At 43.3% G+C, this 22,201-nt stretch overlaps 1 protein-coding gene across 14 annotated transcripts in view; it reads right to left on the bottom strand.

Annotated features, from left to right (window-relative positions):
* Positions 1-22,201, bottom strand: part of TRPM3 (transient receptor potential cation channel subfamily M member 3) — a 797,133-nt gene that overhangs the window by 62,960 nt on the left and 711,972 nt on the right. For 5 of the 14 annotated variants that reach the window (XM_060153439.1, XM_060153448.1, XM_060153449.1 and 2 more), the window contains 8 exons: positions 20,151-20,186; positions 19,852-19,992; positions 18,442-18,471; positions 17,357-17,646; positions 16,475-16,703; positions 14,135-14,302; positions 9,275-9,415; positions 2,508-2,636 (listed from right to left, as the gene is read on the bottom strand). In XM_060153439.1, coding sequence (XP_060009422.1) covers positions 2,508-2,636; positions 9,275-9,415; positions 14,135-14,302; positions 16,475-16,703; positions 17,357-17,646; positions 18,442-18,471; positions 19,852-19,992; positions 20,151-20,186 — 1,164 coding nt within the window. The remainder of the gene's footprint in view (positions 1-2,507; positions 2,637-9,274; positions 9,416-14,134; positions 14,303-16,474; positions 16,704-17,356; positions 17,647-18,441; positions 18,472-19,851; positions 19,993-20,150; positions 20,187-22,201) is intronic. The other 9 variants (XM_060153443.1, XM_060153437.1, XM_060153444.1 and 6 more) reach the window with 3 other exon arrangements.

Below are 22,201 nucleotides of genomic sequence, written 5' to 3'. Positions count from 1 at the left end.
GCAGCAGCTATTGTCCTGATGGCTTCCCACCCAGGCTCCACCTTAACTAGGGGAAAAAACCTGTCTGTGCACAAGCGTACGTGCTGAGGTGGGGAATGCCTTAGAGTTTCTCTAACCCTTTGCCCACACTCGCCTAAGGTTTATAGTATATATGTATATGTATTTTAAATAAAGTATTTTTCTGAAATCTCAACGTAAAAAGAGATAAAAGCAGAGTGGCTGGGGTGAGGTCTCTCTTAGGATCCCAAGGATCCGGGGAGCGTCTCAGTTTGCAACCTCGCGGCGAGTGGAAAGAGCCGTGGGCCTAGGGCCGGGTCAGTCGGGTTTAAGACCCAGCTCTCCTCTCTAGCTGTGGGACGCAGAAAAATTGCTCAATCCCTCCTGGGTCTTGGTTCCCATACCTGTGCAGTGGAGATGTCTTCACAGCGCGCCACCTCCCTCACGAGTCGCGGGGAGGATGCCCCACGTGAGAAGCTGCCTACCCGCAGCCGGGGGCAGTTACGCGCTCTCACGTGATGACCGGGCTTGTTTGGCTGACTGCGCGCAGAAGTACGTATGCCGGAAGGGGCGGGCCCCGGGAGAAACCACAGGGCCCGCCTATGTCCCCGGAGGCGCGGAAGCCTACAGACTTTCCCCTGTTTTCAGGCTCCTGCGTCTGAGGTCTGGAGGGCCCGCGTGCTGTGAGGAGGCACCAGGCGGGACGCTCGGCGCCTGAGCATGTCCTTAATGGGTTCAGGGACGTGGGGTGAGGGGCCAGGGCGCAACCTCATTGGGCCGAAGGGAAGGTCAGATACTTAGGTGGTCAGTGCCTCCCGCCCCACTGCTTCCTCGGAAACAAGGACTCTTGGTTGACCCCCCGCTGACCCCAGGCTCCAAAGCCTGCTCTCCCCGCTGTTATATGCCGCCTCAGGAGAAATGGATAGCCAGCCTGGAGATTCCTGGCAGCCCGCCGGCTTGGCAGCCTCTTCCAGAACAGTCCGTGGAGTACAGACTGCTCCCTGTCTTCTTCCAGTCTAGTCCCTGGAGAGATTCCAGTCTCCCTGCTCAAGTCTCTCCCTTTTCTGCTTGTCCTGGGGAAGGAATAGGCATCTGAGCTTTAAATCACAAAGCCAGTGAGCTGGCGCTGCACAGCAACAGAGCCCTCAGCAGTTGCGGCCTCAGTTCTCAGAGAGCTACACAAAGACCAAAGCGAATTTATTACTGTTTTCAGTTTACAAATGGGAAATGCACAACAGTGGTCAGGAAGTGGAAGACATTATGAATGGGAAAGCCTAAGAGTAGACAACTAGTTGGAATGAGGCAAAGGCAGCCACTTAAAAAAAAAAAAAAAATCCAGTCCCTTATAAAATGGTACTCTCAGGATAGGGGCATGCTGGTTAGAATTTAAATATCCCCAAAGCAGTTAAAAAACCCAAGGAAGGGCTCTAAATATTTATACATGTTTGCTTTTTTTAAAAAAATGATCCCACTTTTTCTCTGGAGGAGAACATTCTAGAGCTAAGCCCTAAGAGAGTAAGGCCCTTTTAACCTTAGTAATGAAGGCAAGGGTGAATTTGTGGGTTTGTAGGAATCCTTTTTTATATGGAGCTCAATATATTTTCCTACTCACTGTAGTACAGCAAGTAGGGTTGTTCCAGAGCTCTCGAGAATGCAGTGGACTTGACAGGGAGTAAGAAATGCAGAGGAATCATCATAACTTACAAGCCTGCCTCCCCTGTGGGCTTGGGAATGGGCTTTGGGAGCTTGTTGGGCAGGGTTGCAGAGCCCTCTGGTGGATTATTGCTTGACTACATTTATTCTAATGGCTCTGAATCTGATGACCCGAGGCTAGCTTTGACTTCAAGTCACAGGAGGGTGGCATTTTGATGGCTCCTTTTATGCGATGGCGTTGGGGGGAGAAGAGAGGGACCCACATCCTCAACCTGAAGGACAAGAAATATGCTCAATTCACTTAGGGCTGGTAGAGAGGCTGGTGCCCAGCAGGGACATAATAAATGTTGCGAAGGAATAAACCAGGGAATAAATTAATTAATGAAAGCATAGTTCCTCCTAGAGCTGCTGAAATGCATTTGCAGAATCATAGGTATTGGTGGACTGTGTCCAAAGAGACACAGAGTAAGGGGTTGCAATGGGAGTTAAAAGTGGAAAATTTAAAGATTAAAAAAAACTTTCTTAAAGTAGAAAAAATTTTAAAGTCATGTTTATCAGGACGAGGAAAGAGAGGTGTAAACAGTGTTGAAGACAACGGGAGGGTTTCTTGGGGTAAGAGATAACTCTAGCAGAAAACAGACTAGATCCCAAACATGCATCGACTGACAACCTATAAACACACTGAAGCCTCCCAGGTCTGTCAGCAGCTGTGGAAGCCAACTCCTTTATTTCTGTGGCAGTGTTAGAGAAATAGTTTCTGGCTTAACTTGGATCCCGAGTGTTCCATGATCCCCTCTATCCACAGATGTAACTAACCACTGTCTTTATCCTTTGTTCTCTTTTATGAAAGCAGTTACCTCTCTCATCTTTTCTATTCCCAGGGTGAAAATATAGGAAATGACGATCCATTCCTGGGTGGAAGGCCAGCGCTCCATCTTCACTAACACGATATAGTTGAAGAGCATCAAGTATCCGATGTACGCCAGCTGTAAGGAAACACACAATACAGTGCTCTGGCTGCGAAGACCTGGGAGCCCTGCCCTTGCGCCAGGCCACTGTGAGTCAGGACACAACAAGGTCAGCAAGCAGGACTAGGAATTCACGACGAAATGAACTTCTAGGCTCTAAACGATCAAAAGAAGTTTAAAAGACTGTGATTTTGAAATAATTTGATATACAATCTTCCTTTTGATCCTTGCGTGTCTCTGCGTCCCAGTACTTTGCTCGTACCTATGTGTCATGATGCACCATTTTGTTTTGCAATTCCCTGTTTCTCGTATTTTCTTGGCTAAAAATGGAACCTCTTTTCTCAGGGGCTGCTCTTGCTCATGCATGAGCCTTGGGTCCTTGAACTAGGACAGCACAGTGAATTTTTGCCTAATGAATGCCAGATAGATTAAATGTCTGTAAGAAGGAAAGGCAGACACATGCTATACGTGTAAATTGGTCAAACCGACATAAATAATAGCCCGGAATTTCTTGGAGCCCCACTTTAATTCTCTTCTATGTTAATGTCTTCTTTTTTCTCCTATCTTAATGTGCTTGGTTTGGCGGTACCCTGGGAAGGTTTTACCTCTTATCCCAGGCACTACTTTCCTGCCCTATCCAAGCTGGGATATTCCTTCCTGGTTTCTGCTTCTTTGAACAAAACAAGAGAAGACAAGCAATTTATAGGAAAGAATGAGTCTGTAAGGCCGACTGTGGCTTGGAGTAAGGTTTAATCCTCAGGAGGCACTAGCACTGCAGGTTGAGCCCTGATGGAACTAGCTGAGTTGCTGGATGTCCCAGGAAAACTCCTCAGGGTTCAGGTTTGGTGAATGCCACTGGACAACTCAGGTACGTCTAGATGAGTGGAGTATAGGAGGGCTAGTGAGGTTCTTACATAAGGGGCTGAGGAGCCTCTGGAGAAAAAAACTCATCCTAGGGGCAATGGCATAGAAGTTAAGCCTTTTCTAGGCAAGGCTTCAGGCCGAGTAAGGTACTTGCTGCCTTTAGGGGCCTCAGGGGCTGTGAATAGGAGCTAAGAGTGAATTTATTGAAATCGGCACTCTTTGGAGCTTAGGTAGCAAAGAACAGGATATGGTGTGGGCAAAAGGATTGAGACCTTGAGAATTTTGGAGATACAGCATGATTCTGGAGCCCTGGAGGCAGCTTAGAAGGTGGAGAAAGATGCAGCCTGGCTGGGAGACAGGGGAACGGGTGGCCCTGCAGAACTAGAGAAACACTGCTTTCTCTACTAACGGACCTCTTTCCTTCCCTTTTTCTTTTTTCTTCTGCTTTTTTTCCTTTTTCCCCTTCTTTTCTTTTTCTCTCCCCTCTTCTTTTTCTTCCTGTTTTTTAAATCCCTTTTTCTTTTCTTCTCTTTTTCTTCCTGTTTTATTCCCTTTTCCTTTTTTTATCCTCCCCCTTTCTTTTTACCCTCCCCTTTTCCTTTTTTCCTCCCTTTCCTTTTTTCTTCCTTTTCTCCCTTTTCTTTTTTCCTCCCTTTCCTTCTTTTTTATCCCTTTTCTTTTTTCTCCCCCCTTTTCCTTTTTATCCTCCCCCCTTTTCTTTTTTTCTTCTTTTTCTTATTTCTTCCCTTTTCCTTTTTTTCCCCCTTCTCATTTAAAAAATAAATGAATACATAGGTCCTTAATATGAGTCAAAGGTACTTTCTGAGACACTATTACACTGATGGATTTATAGACACAGAGATATAACTTTTCATCTCTTGAAGGGTGGGCATATATCAGAGTTGAATTGAGATCATGTATGAAAGTGAGACGGCAGCTGCATAGATGCTGGAGGATCAGCAGAGCTCCTCCCCATCCTGAGAGATTCACTTTGGTATACGCCCCGCCCAAGGACCACCATTTATAACCATGCCTCAGTTCCTACCCCACCCTCTTCGGGATCATTAGCATGTTGTGAAAAACCTCACCTGAAAAGAGTCTACTCAATGTGAAAGCGTGTAGGATGGTGTTTAGAGTGTAAATCGTTTCATATGGTTCCTGTTTACCATTATACACTGGCATCCACTCTCTAGTCCCTGTGAGTTCTGTATTTTACAAAACACAAGGAAAGGACTTCAGTGGATAAACGGTGAAATATGCTCTTAGCCTCCTTCTGACCTGAAATCCTTCTCTCTTTCTAGTTGCTTCCTTCTCTTTGTTGGACCAAATTCCACTGCTTCCAGTGGGCCTTGTTAACTGCCCAGGTTTTGTCATTTTACTCAGTTCATTACAAAACATTCCAAAGCGTTATCTTCTATTGTCACAGGTAGGCCCAGTGACACACACACAACTCTTCCAGAACCTCTTCATTTCAGTACTTAAATAACCCCTTCAATCTGCCTCTCTCCTCTGAACACAGGTCTAATGTACTTGTTTGGCAGAAGGACTAGTGTTGGTGGAAGGAATGTAGACGCAAAGTCAGTGAAACTTGGATTTAAATCCTGGCTCAAGTACATCCCAGCTGTATCTTTTTGTGTAAAATCACTTCGCCTGCCTGGGCCTCCCTTCTGTGAAATGGAGATGTTTGCTACCGACCCTGTAGAGCTTTCAGAAGGATGGGGGAGGGGAATATGCATCTACCTCCTGATACAGTATAGAGACCCAATGAATGGTGACTGATATTATTATACACCTCTTTTTTCAAGAAACTTCTATGCCTCTCGCCTCCTCTTACCTCAGTCCTTCCTTCCTTTTTTACCCCCCTTAACTACTCATACCTCTCTTCTTCTTTTTTCTTTTTTAAATTGACCTCATTGCTTATGCCTCCTCCACGAACATCCTTTTTAGCTCCTGCCTATTTTTTAAATCAGTTACTCTACAATGCTTTTCTTTCCATAAACAAGCTACAATATAATATTTTGGGACAACTCTCAAAATACGGACTTCCAAAAATAGGGCTTTAAACATGTTTCAGTGGTACAACAGAGGACTGGATGCTGCCTTGGAAGAAACCTATCTTAGAACTCGCTAACATTCATGGGGCCTTGCTGCAGATAACCCTAACATGACATGCTTTAATGTGTGTGTGTGTGTGTGAATATATATTCACATATACACACACATATATATTCTGTAAGCTTTAACAAGCTGTGTGTAGAATGCCATAGCTTCGAAAAGAAACAGAACCTTGTGATTCTTAAGTTAGTGGGAATCCTATAAGAATTTGTATTTTATTTGCTTATATATTTTTATAAATTTACCATTAACCAAGGTGCCTGACTCCTAAAGTATGAAATGCGAGCACCAAAGCCTGCTGAAGCTGCCTGGGGATCCCTGGTGGGGCCTGGCCATCCCCGCTTCTTCCCAGGCCTCTTCCTACTGCCACTAGAGCGTGGAGGGGCCCATCGTGTTAGCAGAGGAAGGAGTCTGTTCCTGCTGGAGAAGCCCAGAGCACACCCGGTGCCCTCTGACCTGGCACCACTTTGCACCTTGAACTGGCATCCTCTCCAGCTGGGCACTTGAAACAGGCCCTCACCACAAACTGGTCTGGGAGCCAGTTGGATCCCTGCCTCCTTTATTCTTGGAACAGAAGAGGACTCAACCTGCTCCTCTGGAAACTTGCTAAGACATGGAAGTGAGGTTATGTGGAAGTGAGGTGTGTCCTACCTTTCAGAACCTTGGGAGTGTAGAAGGGGACACTTTGGGAAATCAAGTTGGGAACTACTCTTACAGAAAAAAACACAACCAAAAGCAAATGGGCCCTTTGATCTAAAGCTGCATTTTACTGTTAAGCATCTCTGGGGACTTTAAAGATTGACACTCCGCATCTCCATTTACTTCTTTGAGGCTTTGTCAATACGTATGGATTTCTGAAAATCATTGTGGAAACACAATCAGACATGACTGGAGCATCCAGTCTGATGGGTTTGTGGAGGGTAACCAGTCAGCCATACAGAAGGGAGCTGGACACGTGGGCCCCACTTCTCAAAGGGACAGCCTTACAACCTGCAGTATATGGTACAAGAAAAGCAGTATGCCCCAAGCTTCCCAGACCACAAGACTCACCTGGGAAGCTTGTTAAACACAACCGCTCGGGCTCCTCCCTGGAGATTTCATTTAGTGGGTCTGTGATAGGGCCAGGAATTTGCATTTCTAACACAATCCCTTATCATCATGGAAGTTTTGGAAATACCAGGCTGAAAACTCAGCCCTTTGTCTAGGGCAGTGGTTCTCATCCCTGGCTACTCATTACAACCACTTGGGAGCTTTGAAATATCCTGATGTCCTGGCTGTGCCCCAGAACAATGTCAACAGAATCTCCAGGAAAAGAACCCAGGCATCTTTTTAAGTAGATAAACGTATCGATTAAATAGAACTCAGGTTTGTTTATTTTTAAGCACTCCAGGTGATTCTAATGCGTAGCCAAGGCTCAGAAACACTGGCAAGGCATCTGTGATTTAAAAACATTCTGGGCTAACAAATTGCCTCAGCTGAGTAAATGGGGACTAGAGGAATCAAGGAAGTAAAATTAATACTGAACTCAGACAAAGAAAAAAAGAGATGCCTTGGAAGGGTAAGAGATGCTAGTATTCTATTTGTAAAGGTGATAGATAATTCTTGATACTACTACTGGTTTCTTTCATGCTCTAGATCAGGAGTCTGTAAACATTTTCTGTAAAGGACCAGATAATTTTTAAGGCTTTGTGGGCCAGATGGTCTCTATCGCAAGTAATCAACTCAACAGTTGTAGCACAAAAGCACCCACACTATAGGTAAATGAATGAGTTTGGCTGTATTCCAGGAAAACTTTTTTATGGACACATGAATTACATGTGAATTTCATGTAATTTTCATGTGTCACAAATTAGTCTTCAGTAGATTTTATTTCAACTCTTTAAAAATGTAAAAAACATTCTTAGCTCACGGGCCACAATAATGGGCAGTGGGCTGGGTCTGGCCTGTTAGCTGTAGTTTGCCACGCTCTGTCCTAGACAATTAAAGCAGTCTAATATAAGAGAAAGGTAGGTATTCAATAAATGATAGTTTATCATTGTTGCCTGGGTGGATGAATAAAACACTGACCTTTGCTCTGCAATGGGACCAGCCTAGGAATAACAAGTTACATTTATATTGTGCTTACGTGTTCCAGGCCCTGTTCTAAGTGCTTTACATATTTTAACACAGTTAATCTTTACCAAACCTTATAAAGTAGGTACTATTACTATCCCCATCTTAAGAAAACTGGGAACGTAGTGCTAAAGTAACTTGCTTAAGATGACACAATAATAAAGAGGCCCAGACAGGATTTCTACTTAGGCTGTCTGACTGCAAAGTCCATGCTTGCCACCACTCTGTTGTTTTCTGCAAGGTAAAAATAGTGTATATCTGCATGCAATAGATAAATAGAAATGATTTCTGCATGCCTTAGTTATTTTTTTGGGGAGGGGGGAAGGATTTTTTTTAATGCTAATAAATTTAAACTTTAAATTTTTACTTCACTAAAAAGATCATATTTGTATTTTAATAATTTCCCATCCTCTTTGAAGACCAAACTTTAAAGTATTGGTTTTCAACTTGTGGCAGTTTTACCCCACAAGGAGACATTTGGCAATGTCTGGAGACATTTTGGTTTCCTACTTGGGGGCTGGAGACTGCTACTGGCATCTAGTGGACAGAGGCCGGGGATGCTGCTGCGCATGGACAGCCCTCCTCAACAAAGAATTATTCCGCCCCACATGTCAGTCGTGCAGAGGCTGGGAAAGCCTGGCTTAAAGCCAGCGTTGAGTGTTAGCACACAGGACCACACAAAAAGGACCTCATCTGGTCATTTGCGTCATCTCGGCCTCAGACTCAGATTATCCTGTTGCTGACTCAAGTGACTGGTGTGGAGCTGGTTGTGAAAAAGGCCAAAAATACAGATGCGCTATCTTTCATCTGGCACAGCTCCACCGTTGGCTGGAGAGCAGCAGAGACGACCTGGGTCAAAGCTCACCTTAAGCTTAAAACATCATGAAAAACAGGGGCAGACGGGCCATTTCTCCCATATGAGGAGGCTATTTCAGGGATAATCTTTTATCTTGTGGGCAGAAAATATTTGCAGGGTGTGCTTACTGGACAGTATTTGCTGTGATTGTAGGTTGCTTTGCATGTTTTTTGCTGCTTTGGTTTGCATGTTGTTTAACGGTGTCAGAGCAAGAAAGGTTGTTTGATGACATACCGGATTGGGAGTAATTACACACTTCTGATCCCCATCTTTAGTGGTTTTCCTTTTAACACTCTGCTCAGCCCTTACCCACCAAATGTCCCCCCAAACCCAGGGCTGGTGTCTAAAATGGGCAACTCTGATCCATTGCTCATCCATCCAGAAAAGGGAAGCGTTTTGTAGAAGGACCTCTACTTCCCTTCTAGACTAGACTCATATTCATCTCACCTCTATTCTGCTAGTTCTCACTTTTACCATTTCCTTTCTTTTCTGCAAGGAGGAGAAATGTAGAAGCTGTGGAAGCTGCCTCACAGACTCCACAAATCTTGCAAAGCTACAGGAAAAAGCAAGGTCATAGAGCCATTATTCCTGCCTGTATGGTCTTTATATAATGACTTGTAGAAGAAACCACCCAGGTGTGTGAGAAACTGACATTGACTCTTTGTGGCCTTTTCTCCTTTAATAAAAGGAGAAAAGGAAAGATGCTTACAGTGTAGAACCAGAACTTCACAATGGGTGCATTGTAGAATTCATAGATTTTTCTGCCCAGGGGGATTAACCGGTGTCTGCTCTGAACTTCCTCTTCATCCTTCTTCCTGGAGGACTCCCCGTTGTTTCGTCCCAACATTGCCTACAGTGGAAGAGAACCAATACCATCACAGCAGGGTTCTGCAGAACATGTTTCAACATGTATCTCATTTTATAGATGGGGAAAGTGTGTTCATAGAACCTAACAGCTTTGTTCAGGGCCCCCAGAGATTTAGAGATTGTGCCTTCCCTAAGTGTGCATTTGCATTATACATAGAATCTATGTATCCTTTCCCTGGGATGGAAGGCCTTAGGGATACTTCTTGACCATTCTCTTCTCTTCCAGCCTGGAACCTCTGGAAGATGAGCTGTTGGAAGATACCCAGAGTTCTGAGAGACAGAAAGAGCGTAACCTGGAAAGGCCAGGAATCTATCATTCCTCCCAACCCCTCTCTCCCTTTATGTATCATGAAACAGGCAGGTCTGGGTTCTCTACTCATGCTAACGACTCTTAAGTCAAGGGTAAATTGGACTAGTAATACCTTATTTATCCGAAGGTGTTGAATATTCAAGAGGTTAAGTTATCTGTAGTGCCTGAACTTAGGAATGTCTACCCAACTCCTAGGCATATGCCTCGGTTCCCTGATTTCAAACCCTGTAAAGCCTGAATTACTGCTGGTGCTAGTTTGGTGATTCCTGGGCACACTGCCTTCCTCTGCGTGGCAGAGTCAACCAGATGGGACTGGAAGTCAGGGCTGACCAGAAAAGGCCCTAATCTCCCAAGTTATTACAGGTCTCCTTAAGAATTCACTATTTCCTCCTCATTTCTGACAGGAGAAGCGGCAACAACAATTAAACATCACAAAAAAGGCAGAACTTGAGAAAAAGCGGACACAGAAAGGGACTGGGTCCTACCCTGGACACTTAGAATCTGTGGCACCTTGGGCAACTCTTTTAACCTCTCTGAGACTTAGTTTCTTTAACTGTAAAATAAGGGTAGTAATAGCACCTGATAGAGGGTAGGTTTACAAATCAATCGGCATCTGGAACGTAATAAGTGCTCGGTAAAGATTAGCTGGTCTTTAAAGTGAACTAAGACCTTCTCGGGTACTCGTGACTGAAATGATCTAGTTGGGATCTCTCACAAGAAAAAAAAAGTATGATATTAGGCACCTATTACAGCACAATTTCTTTGCTTTAATTCTTTCCATATTGTTCTAAGCAAGGTTCGTTCTACAATGTTTGGGAAATGAAATTTTTATTAAGTGTGAGAACAGGGTAAAACCTTATAACTACTGAAGACAGATAAGAATTTGGGAGAAGAAAAAGTATAGGAATATGGGTTTAAAGTTGCAGATCTAATTACCAAAATAATTTACCTTGAAGTTGATAACAGAGACAACAACTAGATAATTCTGGTTTCAAACTACCTTACCCACAATATAGATATATTAGTTTCAACTATTTTTGTCATTGCCTCAAATATCCACTTTACTCAAATATGTAACAATCAACAAATGATTTACCTGTAACCATAGGATTTCGGGAAAGGGTAACTTCCATTCCTTTATGGACTCTCTGGCTGGAAAAGTACCTTGAACTAATGAGTAGGTAAGATTCCATACTATGGCCCATCTAAGAATTTATTTTGATCAGTGAGCTGAGTCAATCTTTGTGATGGATATAGCACACTAGACAGCAATAGGGTTCTATAAATATCGATCATCGACCTCAGGAAACTCTGAAGTTACATGATATTTCTCTTCTATAATTTATAATATATGTAACATAATTATCCTACTTCTATTCTGCTTATTTATATGCTCAATAATACAAGACCATTTGGGTACACAATTAGATGAGAGTAAAGGCAGCTTGGAGGGTTTTAGGCATCTTGGAGAATGGCATCTTGGGGTAACCTCTAGGGACGGTGGCTTTCCCAACAGAGTTGTAACAATGCCCTGGGTCCGTGGATGTGTTGAGGCTTTATTAGGAAAAATTCAAGACACTTACCTAGCAAGGCAGGTAAAACAAAGTGAAAAACAGAACAATCTATTTTGCCTTTATTGTTCAAAAATATTTCAAAGTGAGTGCATTTTTAAGAGGCTTGTCTTTCATGGTTTAAGTAAAGCATTTTCGACATTTCATTAATTCCAGCTTAAGCAGCGTAACTTGCTGATTTTGTTGATTTCTTTTCCCAGTAGTCAAACATTTCCTTAGCCTACATTTCTTAAAGCAGATTGTAACAGGGTCAAATACAGACATGACTGCACGATATGGATTTCAGAATCTTTGCTGGCTAGACACAGATGTCAAGTCTGGGAAAGATCCTTTGAGGTGAACTAAGCTATTAAAGGCTACTAAAGTGAAGCAAACTGAAGCTGATATTCCATGTATAATTTTGGAAGGGCCAAGGGAAAATGTTCCATTCCAAGAGAGGATATATTGGTTTAACACAGAAGCTCAAATATCAATGCTATGAAGGGAGTGGAGTTGTCAACAAGCTGTATTCTCCAATCCTGTCTGGGGTGAGCTGAGACCAGTGGTCCAGCAGTAACAGAATTTGTCATTAGGGTGAAAGAAAGTGCCACCTTAAAAACAAGTGCTGTCCAACCCTGACTTTGCCAGCCCATAAGTCCTTTCCTTCCTTTCCTTCTCCCTGCTGTTTCAGCCTGTGGAGAATCAGCTCAGGCAGTAACGCTGTTGTGGTGTCTTCTACTTGGGTTCTCAGTAGACAACGGCGGGGGCTATTTGGGAAGTAGACTGCTCTTAGTCCAGAGATGCATCTTTTATTGTGGCTTCTTGAAAGATCAGATCCTCAAAACTCTGGACTGAGCAGGAGAGGCAGCTGCCTCTTTTGTTATCTTCCTTCAGACCCACCAGAAAGATACTGCTTTAGCTTCTGGCTACCTTCCTAGGTTCCTTCTTTGAGCCTTCCTAGGATGTACACCAATGTCAAGGCCATGTCATACTTGACACAGGAGGCCCATGCGTCCCTACTGGATTCTTTCTACTACGTGGTGGACCAAACCAGCTGAGCTCCTACATTTGAGACTAGGAAGAAATTCTTTGCATCCCTTAGCTTTATCAGGTAAAAGCATGGCCAGTGGAGTCTGCATGCCTGGGTTCTAATCCTGGCTTTGCAACTAATTAGGTGGGTAACCTTGGACCATTTAACCTCTCTTGAGCCTCAGCTTCCTCACCTATAAAATGGTATAACAATAGTACCTACCTTGTGGGCTTGTTGTGAGGATTCCATGAGTAAGTGTATGGTTAAGCATTTAGCACCATTATAGCAATATTAGCAAACATCCACCATGTGCTAGGCACCAGTCTACATTAGTTACATGCACACTTGTTACATAGTTTACATGTACCTGTGAGCTAGTAATAATAATAATGTCATTATTCCCATGTTAGAGGTTAAGAAACTGTGCCCAAGGTCCCACAATGAGTAGGTGACAGGGCAGGATTCTGGCTCCAGAGTGCACACTCTTTACCCCTCTGCTGAAGCATTCAATGAAGATTTGGTATTACTACTACCAATGTTTCTGCTAATGATCAAAATATCATTTCCTATCCTTGAAGGGGTTCAGAGGCCAAAATTATGGTAAGTTCTTTAGGCAAGACAGTCATTTGATCCTGTCATAGAGGAAAGCAGACTCCTCCACTAATTTATATAAGGATCCTGAAACTGAAAGCAAACATAGGACTTGAACTCAGTGAGTCAAAAGCAGTGAATGATTAATCAATCCAAAGGGTGGCCCGATGCATAGCCCCTGTTGTACTTGGGTCTGGGAATGTGCCTGCAAATAGATCTTTAGGAAGGACCTACTGAAGGAAATAGTGTTTATCTGGAGGAAAATCAATTCACAGGGTGGTCCCACTTAGGATAATAATGCCAAGGCCTTTTGTCACCTGAGCAAAACCAATTTTTGTTTTTTCCTCAAACAGCTTCTTCTGGCTCGTCACAGTAATTGGTCAGGGTGGTGGGGAGGGTGGGGGGTATCCAGGAAGTCCTGTGGAGCTGTTGCCTTATGTCTCCAAAGCTCTGAAGCCTTGTTTGTCCCTTTAATAGCATGTGATGTTTTTAGACTTTGGATACAATCCAGTGGTAGTCATGCTGCTCCAGCAGGGGTTGCAGGAAGCTGTCCCATGCCCAGCTGCCCCATTCCCCCTACAGAACAAACCATCCATGCTCTATAATTATACCAGGAAGAGCTAATAAAAGCCTTCCATACAAACCCCAAAATTCAATTAGTGCTGTATTTGTGAGCCTGACCTCGAAGACAGATAAAGGCTTAGCTTCTGATCAGCACAACGGCTCCAGCTCAGTGGAGCCAGCTGCTCCCAAATCAGATTCCCTTTCCTTCTTCGTGTGCTAAGACTGCCACATCACCTGTTGTTTATAAAGTGTCGCCTGTTTGGAAAATTCAGGGTGTCTTGCTTCTGAATTTCATTGGGTTGTTGAGTGCCGCTTACCTGGCTGAAGGATTCGAATCAGTCCCTTTAGTTATGTTATTTGTGCACAGAGAGGACACTTATTTTTTCTTGGCTGCACCATGAGGCATGTGGGACCTTATTAGTTCCCCGACCAGGGATCAAACCTGTGCCCCCTGCATTGGAAGCACAGAGTCTTAACCACTGGACCGCCAGGGAAGTCCCCGAGAGGACACTTTTGTAATAACCTGGTCTCAATACTTAAATGAAAGTACCTGGTGGGAAGCTGACCTCAAGAGTTATTAAATCTTAAGCCATATCCATGGGAGAGGTGGATTAGGGGTTCTCCCCTCTGACAATAACTGAATAGTTTTTTTCTTACTGTCAGTTCCATGTCCTCTTCGTCTTTTTCCTTCGTGGGCTTCTCCGGTTCTTCTTGCTCCTTCTCTTGGAGGTGAATTTCCTGGGCCTGAGTCATATAGGGCATGTCATCTTTGTTCTTGAACTCCAAGCTGAGAATTGAAGGAGGAAGTAGAATTCCCAGAATTACCTAAAGTAATAATAATGATAATAATAATAATCACATTTAAAGGATTCAGATAAGGGTGGTTGCTTAGAATCAGAGAGCCTGGGGGGTGGGGTCTGTGTGTGTGTGATGTGAGGGTGTATGAGTGTTGGGTGTGCCCACAGTGGGGACCTGCATATCTGAATAACTAAAAACATCCATGCTAAGAGGGTCACTTCTGCCCACATGACTGGGAACTGTTAACTGTTAACTCACAGTAGCTCAGTCTGATCTTGGAGAAACAAAGCATCTTATCCAAATACATCTTATCCAATTAACACCTACTTTGCATGAGGGAAACAGAGGAAAAAGATTCTACCCAAGGCAAAAATGGGAAAAAAATCCAGATTCCCATTGAGTCACTTGATGGCACTTTGTGAAGTCAGTTCATACTTACGTCCACTGGCATTTATTTATTAATATGCCAAGTGGAACTGATTATGTGTCACCTGGTTATCTCTGTAAAAAATACTGTCCTAAGTTGACCTTGAGAAAGTCCATGTAGGAAAACTGTATTCATTTTAGAGCATCCCCCAGCATTTGCTACTATCCAACAGAAACCCCCCACACACACGTGGGCTCTGTATCACTATGAGAGTCCCTCTGCACAAATGCCCCAGGAGGCTCAGCACTGTATTTCTCTCATTATAAACCACATGCTTAAATCTCCACGTGATGACACTAAATTCATTGGCTTTTCTCATGAGAGGGCAATAATTTCATTCTCTATTTCCAGGGACCAAGTTTCTGAATGATAATACTGACATCTGATTTGTGTTTCCTAAATCTTCTCTCACCTCTTCCCTCAGTCCTAAAATGGTTCTGTGTACAAGGCTTCTGAATACAACCCTCCCTGAAGAAAGTATACCAAGGTGAGGGGCTAAGAGAGGCCATGAAGGATAAGTAAAAATGATTCTCAAGTAATGAGGCAGGGACAGTCTGTGCTCGAGTGCCCAGGGACTTGGGAGCAGCTAAGGGAAAGGGGAGAGTGGTGACCCTGACTAAGGGTGCCTGGCAGGCCTGGGAACGCTCAGGTGGCATGCCTGGCAGTCTTCAGGGGACATGACACCCTGTCCTCAGAGCTGAGAGCCAGGCTTGGCATTGTTTGCAGTGTAGTGATGGAATGCCCATGACCCACTTCATGGAACCCTTCTGTGACTCTGGGCCAAGAGCCCACAGAAAGGGTGGAGTTGGGGAGGGTTGCTGGTTCAATCAGGGTGGCCTCAGCAGACTGCTCTGGTCTGGTGGCCCTTTTATTTTGGGCTGACCTCAGAGTTACCTAGAGCAGGTAGTTCTAGGTAAGTATAAGCCTGGCTGGCTTCAGTTGTAACAGCCACAGACTCTAAACAGATAAAGCATTTTAAAACATTCTTTCCATCTTCCCTTCCCATTTTTTTGGTCTTTTAAAAAATTCTCTCAGTTTAATGTTTTGCTTGTAAAACACTGAAGAAAACAAAAAATCAAAAGCCACTTATTATCCTATTTCTTATACTTTCAACCCCAGGGATAACCACTACAAACAATTTACTGTGTATCCTTTCTATTTTTTTTAATAAAAAAATGAAGTTGTACAAATAGAACTATACATGTACATGCTTTAAAAAAACCAAAGAAATGGACTCAGGCTCTACCTGTTGGTCTGCAACTTGTTTTCCTTCAATGAAAAATAGATCAGGATTATTTAGCAACATCTTTACATATAAATCTATCTCATTTTTATTTCATTTAAAAAATTTCTAAAGTACAGCTGATAAGAGCCAATGTCTCTTTATGGTGCCAAGGAGGGGCCAAGGCGTTCAGGCTCACATGGAGGTGAAAGGTTGCCTAAGTAAGTGTCTCCTGGTGCAGCATGGCTTGTGACAGAGCAAATGATACCTCCTATGGTACCCCTGTGTGACCATCACCTTGGATCTTCTGAGAATATTACTGTCTAGGCATGCCATCTCTAAAGGTTCTGATTTAGCAGAACTTGGGGTAGGCCCTCGTCTCTGTATTCAAAAAAACAACCCATTATACAGAAGATTCTGATGCACAGTTGGGGCTCAGAACCGCCCTCCCGAGTTAAGAGAATGCCCACTACCACTGCAGATTTGGCTTGGAAAGCTCCCACCAGCCCTCTGGCCCTCATAGCCAACAGGGCCTTCTGGACTCACTGACCTTGAGGCCTGAGTTCTTGCGCATCCGGAGCCGACCCATCCACATGTCCGTGAGCAACATCTGGCTGCATGTGTGTGCGATGAAGTCACGGTGCTTGGCAGCTACTGCGAGCTGCAGGCATGTGGCGTTGCTCCAGTTCTTCAGCTCATACGTCAGCAGTTTCATGGCCAGCTGCTCATCCTGCTTGTAGGACTGGTCCAGGAGCTCCACGGCCAGTTGGCCAAAGTCCCTGAATGAGAGAATGTGAGGAACTGTCTTTTGGCCATCTTGGAGACTTAGATGATGAAAGTGGGGACCCACTGGCCAAGCCACAAAGGGTGGTTGCTGAGTGGTCTAGTTGTTCCTTATGGGGTCTAGTCTGTTCATTCATTCATTCAGCCAACACCCATTAAGCATCTACTGGGTGCCAGATACCATGTTTAGAACTGGGGGTGTAAGTCAAATGAAGCACAATCCCTGCACTCAAGGCCCCCAGTTCAAGGCATATGGATGTGGAAGGCAGACCCAAAACTCAGAGTGCAGTATGTCTTCTTAAATGTGACAGACCTCAGTTCAGAGCTGGGCCTTGTCAACCACAAGTGTGTGATCTTGGACAGGTTACTTAAATTCTCTGAGTCTCATTTTCTTCAGGTGTAAAGTATGCATCATAAGGGACCTACCTCTTGAGGCAGTTGAGAGGATGAAATGAAATCTATGTATCTGTATGTACGTCTGTATCTAGCACTGTGCACTGTAAATGTTAACTGTTTGTGTCCGCCCTCTGTGTGCACCATTGGGTTGATTCTGTCTCCCCTTGAAGTACTGGATAGCTCAAAAAACCTGTATCTGGGGACCACCTTCCCTTCTTCTCCCCTGACCACGCCATTTGCTAGGCCGTCCAACCTGGAGTTGTGGTTCAGCTCCTGGGAGATGTCATCAACCATGTCGTTCTCGGAAGCCTCGTGGGCCATGGCTTTGCAGAGCTTACAGGCCACCAAGGCCTTGGCCATGGCCTCCTCGCCGTGCTGCCAGAAGAACAGGGCCATCTTCTGCCGCTTCATCAGGACGGCCCACACCATCAGCTCATGAAAAGGGAAAGGGAAGTGGTTGATCTCAGGGTCATCCAAGTCAATGTCCACCTCTTCTTCACGCTTCTTGGTTGTCTTTCTTCCTCGCCTCAAGGGAACATCATCCTGTAATTTTAGGGAAAAAACACAGAGATGGAGTTAGAAATGAATCCACTCAATTCAGTAAATAGTTCTTGTATGTCTACTACTGGCCCAGCTCTGGAATAGATACAGAAAAAATGAACTGTCTTTTCCTAGCTTCTATTCTAAAAGAACTCACAAGCCCCTGAATGCCTAACTTTAAAACAAGTTATAATAAATGAATAAGCACAGTCCTATGGGAACATGTCAGTGTTATACTTTAATTTTAGAACAGTATTTTTTAATGGGCTTTTTTTTTTTAACTTTTGTCCATTCTTTTCCTCTACAAGTAGGGTTATTTGTACCTCATGATGGACAGCACTACCCTTTCCACTGAAAAGACAAGGACATCCTATACTTGCAATTGGATATACGATAATAACCACATGAACAGAAGATGGGAGACAGATAATCTTTCTTGAGTTTCTGAATACTTCATTAGATGCATTTGTGAAGAATTTCTGGTCTTTGGATCTGTTGCCATTTGTAAACTTCCATGAATAGATTTCACTTACTGGAATTTATATGCTTTCTTGGTTTTCAAGTCACTATTTCAAATAGGATTTTTTTTGTTTGTTTGCAATGCTAATATAACCCCATGATAGAATTTTCAAAGCTACTGTGACCTGCCCCCTCGACACTGGAAAAAATTTCACCTCCTTATTTTAGAATCATGTACTAAGCTCTACCACTGGAATGACCTTATATATATATATATATTTTGAAATGTGTAATAAAGAGAATAAACAATTGACACTAATAATTTGAGCAAACACTTACCTCCATTCCCAGCAGTTTCAAGGCTTTGGGCTGTTAAAAAAAATGTTATGCACAAAGTTAGATTTCTTTATAGAGGTAAGAAAAGAATCCTAATGTATCTTAAACAGGTAATGGAACAAATCTATTGTACCACACAGCATGTATTCATTTCACTAAATAAAACACCACAGGGGAAACTCTTTATAGAAATTCTAAGAGAATTAGGGATTTAGTGATTTTGGTAAATTACAGAAAATTAGGAAACTGGAGAGGCATAATGAGATTGCCCGAGGGTAGAGCCTGCAGGTTTATAATCTCTTTTGTGGACCAAGATTTCTTCCATCATCCTAAAACCATCCCGCTAGGCCGACCTCTCCATGACATCAAGCACTTGAGTGAACAATGAGACAGTCCGTCAAACTATGAGATGTTTCCCAAACCTCTGAAAGACCTCTATTATCTGGAGACTTGGGATATTATTCAGAAATACTATATGTTGAGATGCTTCACGCTGGTTATCTCTCTTTGCTGCTGTCCAGTAGAGCAAGGGTGAGTGGGACCAGAGGGGCATGTGCTGACGGCAAAAGGCACTCATGGCATGGAAAGTGTAAGCACACACAGTAGCACCACCGGTGATGCTGGGGATGTGCAAAACAGGCACAGACCAAGACGGAAGAGAAGGCAACTCATCAAATTATAGAACAAGATGGAACTCATACAGATAAAAATCTTTGGGGGGGTCCTCAATAATTTTTTATAAATAGATCCCAAGAGCAAAAACCTTGAAAAGTGATGTGGTAGATAATAAGATTATTTGAATATAATTACTATTCTCTGATCATTAAGGTTCACCTTTTTTTTTTTTTTTTTTTTTTTTTTGCGGTACGCGGGCCTCTCTCTGTTGTGGCCTCTCCTGTTGCAGAGCACAGGCTTTGGACGCACAGGCTCAGCGGCCATGGCTCACGGGCCCAGCCGCTCCGCGGCATGTGGGATCTTCCCGGACCGGGGCACGAACCCGTGTCCCCTGCATCGGCAGGCAGACTCTCAACCACTGCACCACCAGGGAAGCCCAAGGTTCACTTTTTTTAAATGAGAAAAATTACTTTTTTAATATACAAAATGACTTATTTAGAAGTTGAGCATGTCATCTCAATTCATAGCATGTAGAAAAGCTAAAAAAGGTTCACTTTCAATGCCAGTTTCTGGTTTGAATTGGATCTAGTGAGGAAAAGAAAGAAGTGTAACACCCAGCATATTCCTTTTTTTCTTTTTTCTTTTTTCAACAGATTTGACGGCAGAGGGAAGAAGAGGCAGGGCAATTGCCTTGTCATCTGATCTCCCCCTTGGAGATGACAAAGCAGCCGCACTCCAAATCTACTGCACACTAGTCCTCCCCAGAGTCCAGGAAATGGGATTTGCTGCCAGCCTCACCCTCTTGGGGCCAAAGAGATTGTGGTAGAGCGTCCGGAAGCGCTTTCGCGTGTAGTTGCAGCGATAAGCCCCTCCCATCAGGTACTCAATCACCAGGCCGATGTCTATCAGGCTGATTCTGTAGTCTGGGGGCAGGTTCCCCTATCACGGAAGAATGGAACAAACAGACACATCCAAAAGACAGCATGGTTTACTAGGGATTCTATTCCATGTGTTCTGTAACTATTTTAGAGTAAAATAATAATAATAATTAAAAAAGAAACATATGAATGTATTATTATTCTGGTTAATCAATTCACCTTAAAATAGATCCAACCGAAACCTGGATATTCTCGCTTGGAAAGAAGACATAAGTTAAATAAGAAGATGCAGTAATCGTCGGCAATAACAGAAAATCAAAATATTTATTCAAGTCTTCAGCTGGGGAGAAAAAAACACCAGTGTAGCAGAAAGAAACATAAGGCTAGATATGGCAAATTCTACCACTCCCAGCCACTAGGAACTATGTCCCCCAGATACTCTCCCTGGACCCCCTCGCTGCTCTGCCTCTGACCCAGGCCTGTTACTGTCCTCTTGCTGATCATTTATTTCTTCACACTCACTGAATGAAGACTCCTTCCAGAAGACAATTGTGATTACCAGGGACTGCATCAGGTGAAATATGCTGAGAGCTCAAATATCTTTTATACAAAACTTCTATTAAACTTTTAAAAAAATTGGCACCCTTTTAATAAAAGGACAGCAAGATGGATGTCATGACAAAGTCCTTTATGAACATCCCCTGTGTTTAAAGAGAAAGAGGGGTGAAATAAGAGAAGTTTTATCAACAGAATATTTATTTTCTCAGAATTAAAGAGGTTTTTCATATTTTCTTTCAGAGAATAGTGCTTCTTAAGGACCTAGAGCTATGGTATAAGTTTAATGTTGTACATATAGATGCAAAAACAAGCGTTTTTATTATTATCTGCTCATTACTGGTTTCTACTTCAAAAGGGAACTCTATAGGGTCTGAGAAAATCCTTATTTTGTTAGGTCAAGGAAGAATTAGTTCTGTTTGTGGGAAATTCTGAGCTCACAGTGAGTTCCAAGGGGTACAAATGATCAAGTCTCACTGTCTGGTTTAGTTCCCTGATGCAGAAGTGTGCTCTATACCATGAATGGCAGGGGTACCACACCGTGTTGGAAGCCTGGCACACTGCATTCTTAGATACATTTTGGAGGGGCCTGAGGGCTTTGTCCACTTTGGGGTTTGTCTTTAATGGAGGATCCATCCAGGATGCTGTGTGAGATTCCTGCCACTTCACAGAAGTGGCTCATAATAGTGGTGGTTTTCCAACTTTGTGGCATCTGAACCATCTGAGGAACTTGGTGACAATGCAAAGGTCTGGACCCTATCCTGCTTCGAGTATGAGACTCTATGCAGTTTATGAGCTGTCCAGGTGATTCTGAGGTCTACTAAGTAAAGTTCAGGTGGGATTACACAGCAGAATTGGGAAATTCATAGTATATGAAGATATCATTATCTCTAGGAAATTAGCTTATGTAGTTTTATTAACTGAAGGTAGGTTTTCAGTTATCCTTATCAGCTTTCCTATGGTCAACAGCAATCACTTGAAAGGGATTCAGGATTACAGGTGGCCCACTGTATCCTGCCATCAAACCTATAACTTCATATTTTTAATTGTTTTATTTATCTTTGTATTCCCAATGCCTGGTGTATGGTAGGCATTCAATTTTTTTTTTTTTGGTCAAAAATGTGAATAAGTAAAACACTGAAATTAATCAATGTATTTGGGATCAAGCCTCAGTTTGGGGTTCTTCAGTATTATGTTCTCAGTAACAACTAACTAGTTACAGTTTATGAGTCACTCCTGGGTGGGAAAGCCCCAGCTATCCTCTGGTTATCAAGAAAGACCAATTGTCTGACTTCTTTAAAAGGGAACTTAGAGAAAGATTTATTTTAAGGTAGTAACTTTTTATGTATTGTCCTTTCCATAAACATTAAACTGAATCTAAAAATATTACCTGTGCAACACTTTTTCTCCATTATTTTGGGCAGGTTAACAAGACTGCGCTTTCTGTATTGTCTGGCTCTTACTGGACGGTTAGGCGAGGCTATTATTTCAAGAGTAGAAGAGCCCCAGAGCTTCTCTGGGCACATCTCGGTCAGCCTCATCTCCTGTGCATTTGGCTCCTACACGGATGACCTCCAGAGGAGGCTCACCCGATCGGTGCTATTTTCCTTGGCACTGTGAAGCTGGCAGGGGAAAGAGTACTGGCTGCGAGTCAGTTGCTCTGGACTCTGTCCATCCTTCACAAATCATCCACTTTCCCTCAAGGCCTCAGTTTT

The sequence above is a fragment of the Lagenorhynchus albirostris genome, chromosome 7 (genome assembly GCF_949774975.1).
Source record: "Lagenorhynchus albirostris chromosome 7, mLagAlb1.1, whole genome shotgun sequence".
NCBI classification, from domain to species: Eukaryota; Metazoa; Chordata; class Mammalia; order Artiodactyla; family Delphinidae; genus Lagenorhynchus; species Lagenorhynchus albirostris.
Note: the sequence above shows the minus strand (reverse complement) of the source record. Positions and strands in the feature narration are given on the sequence as shown.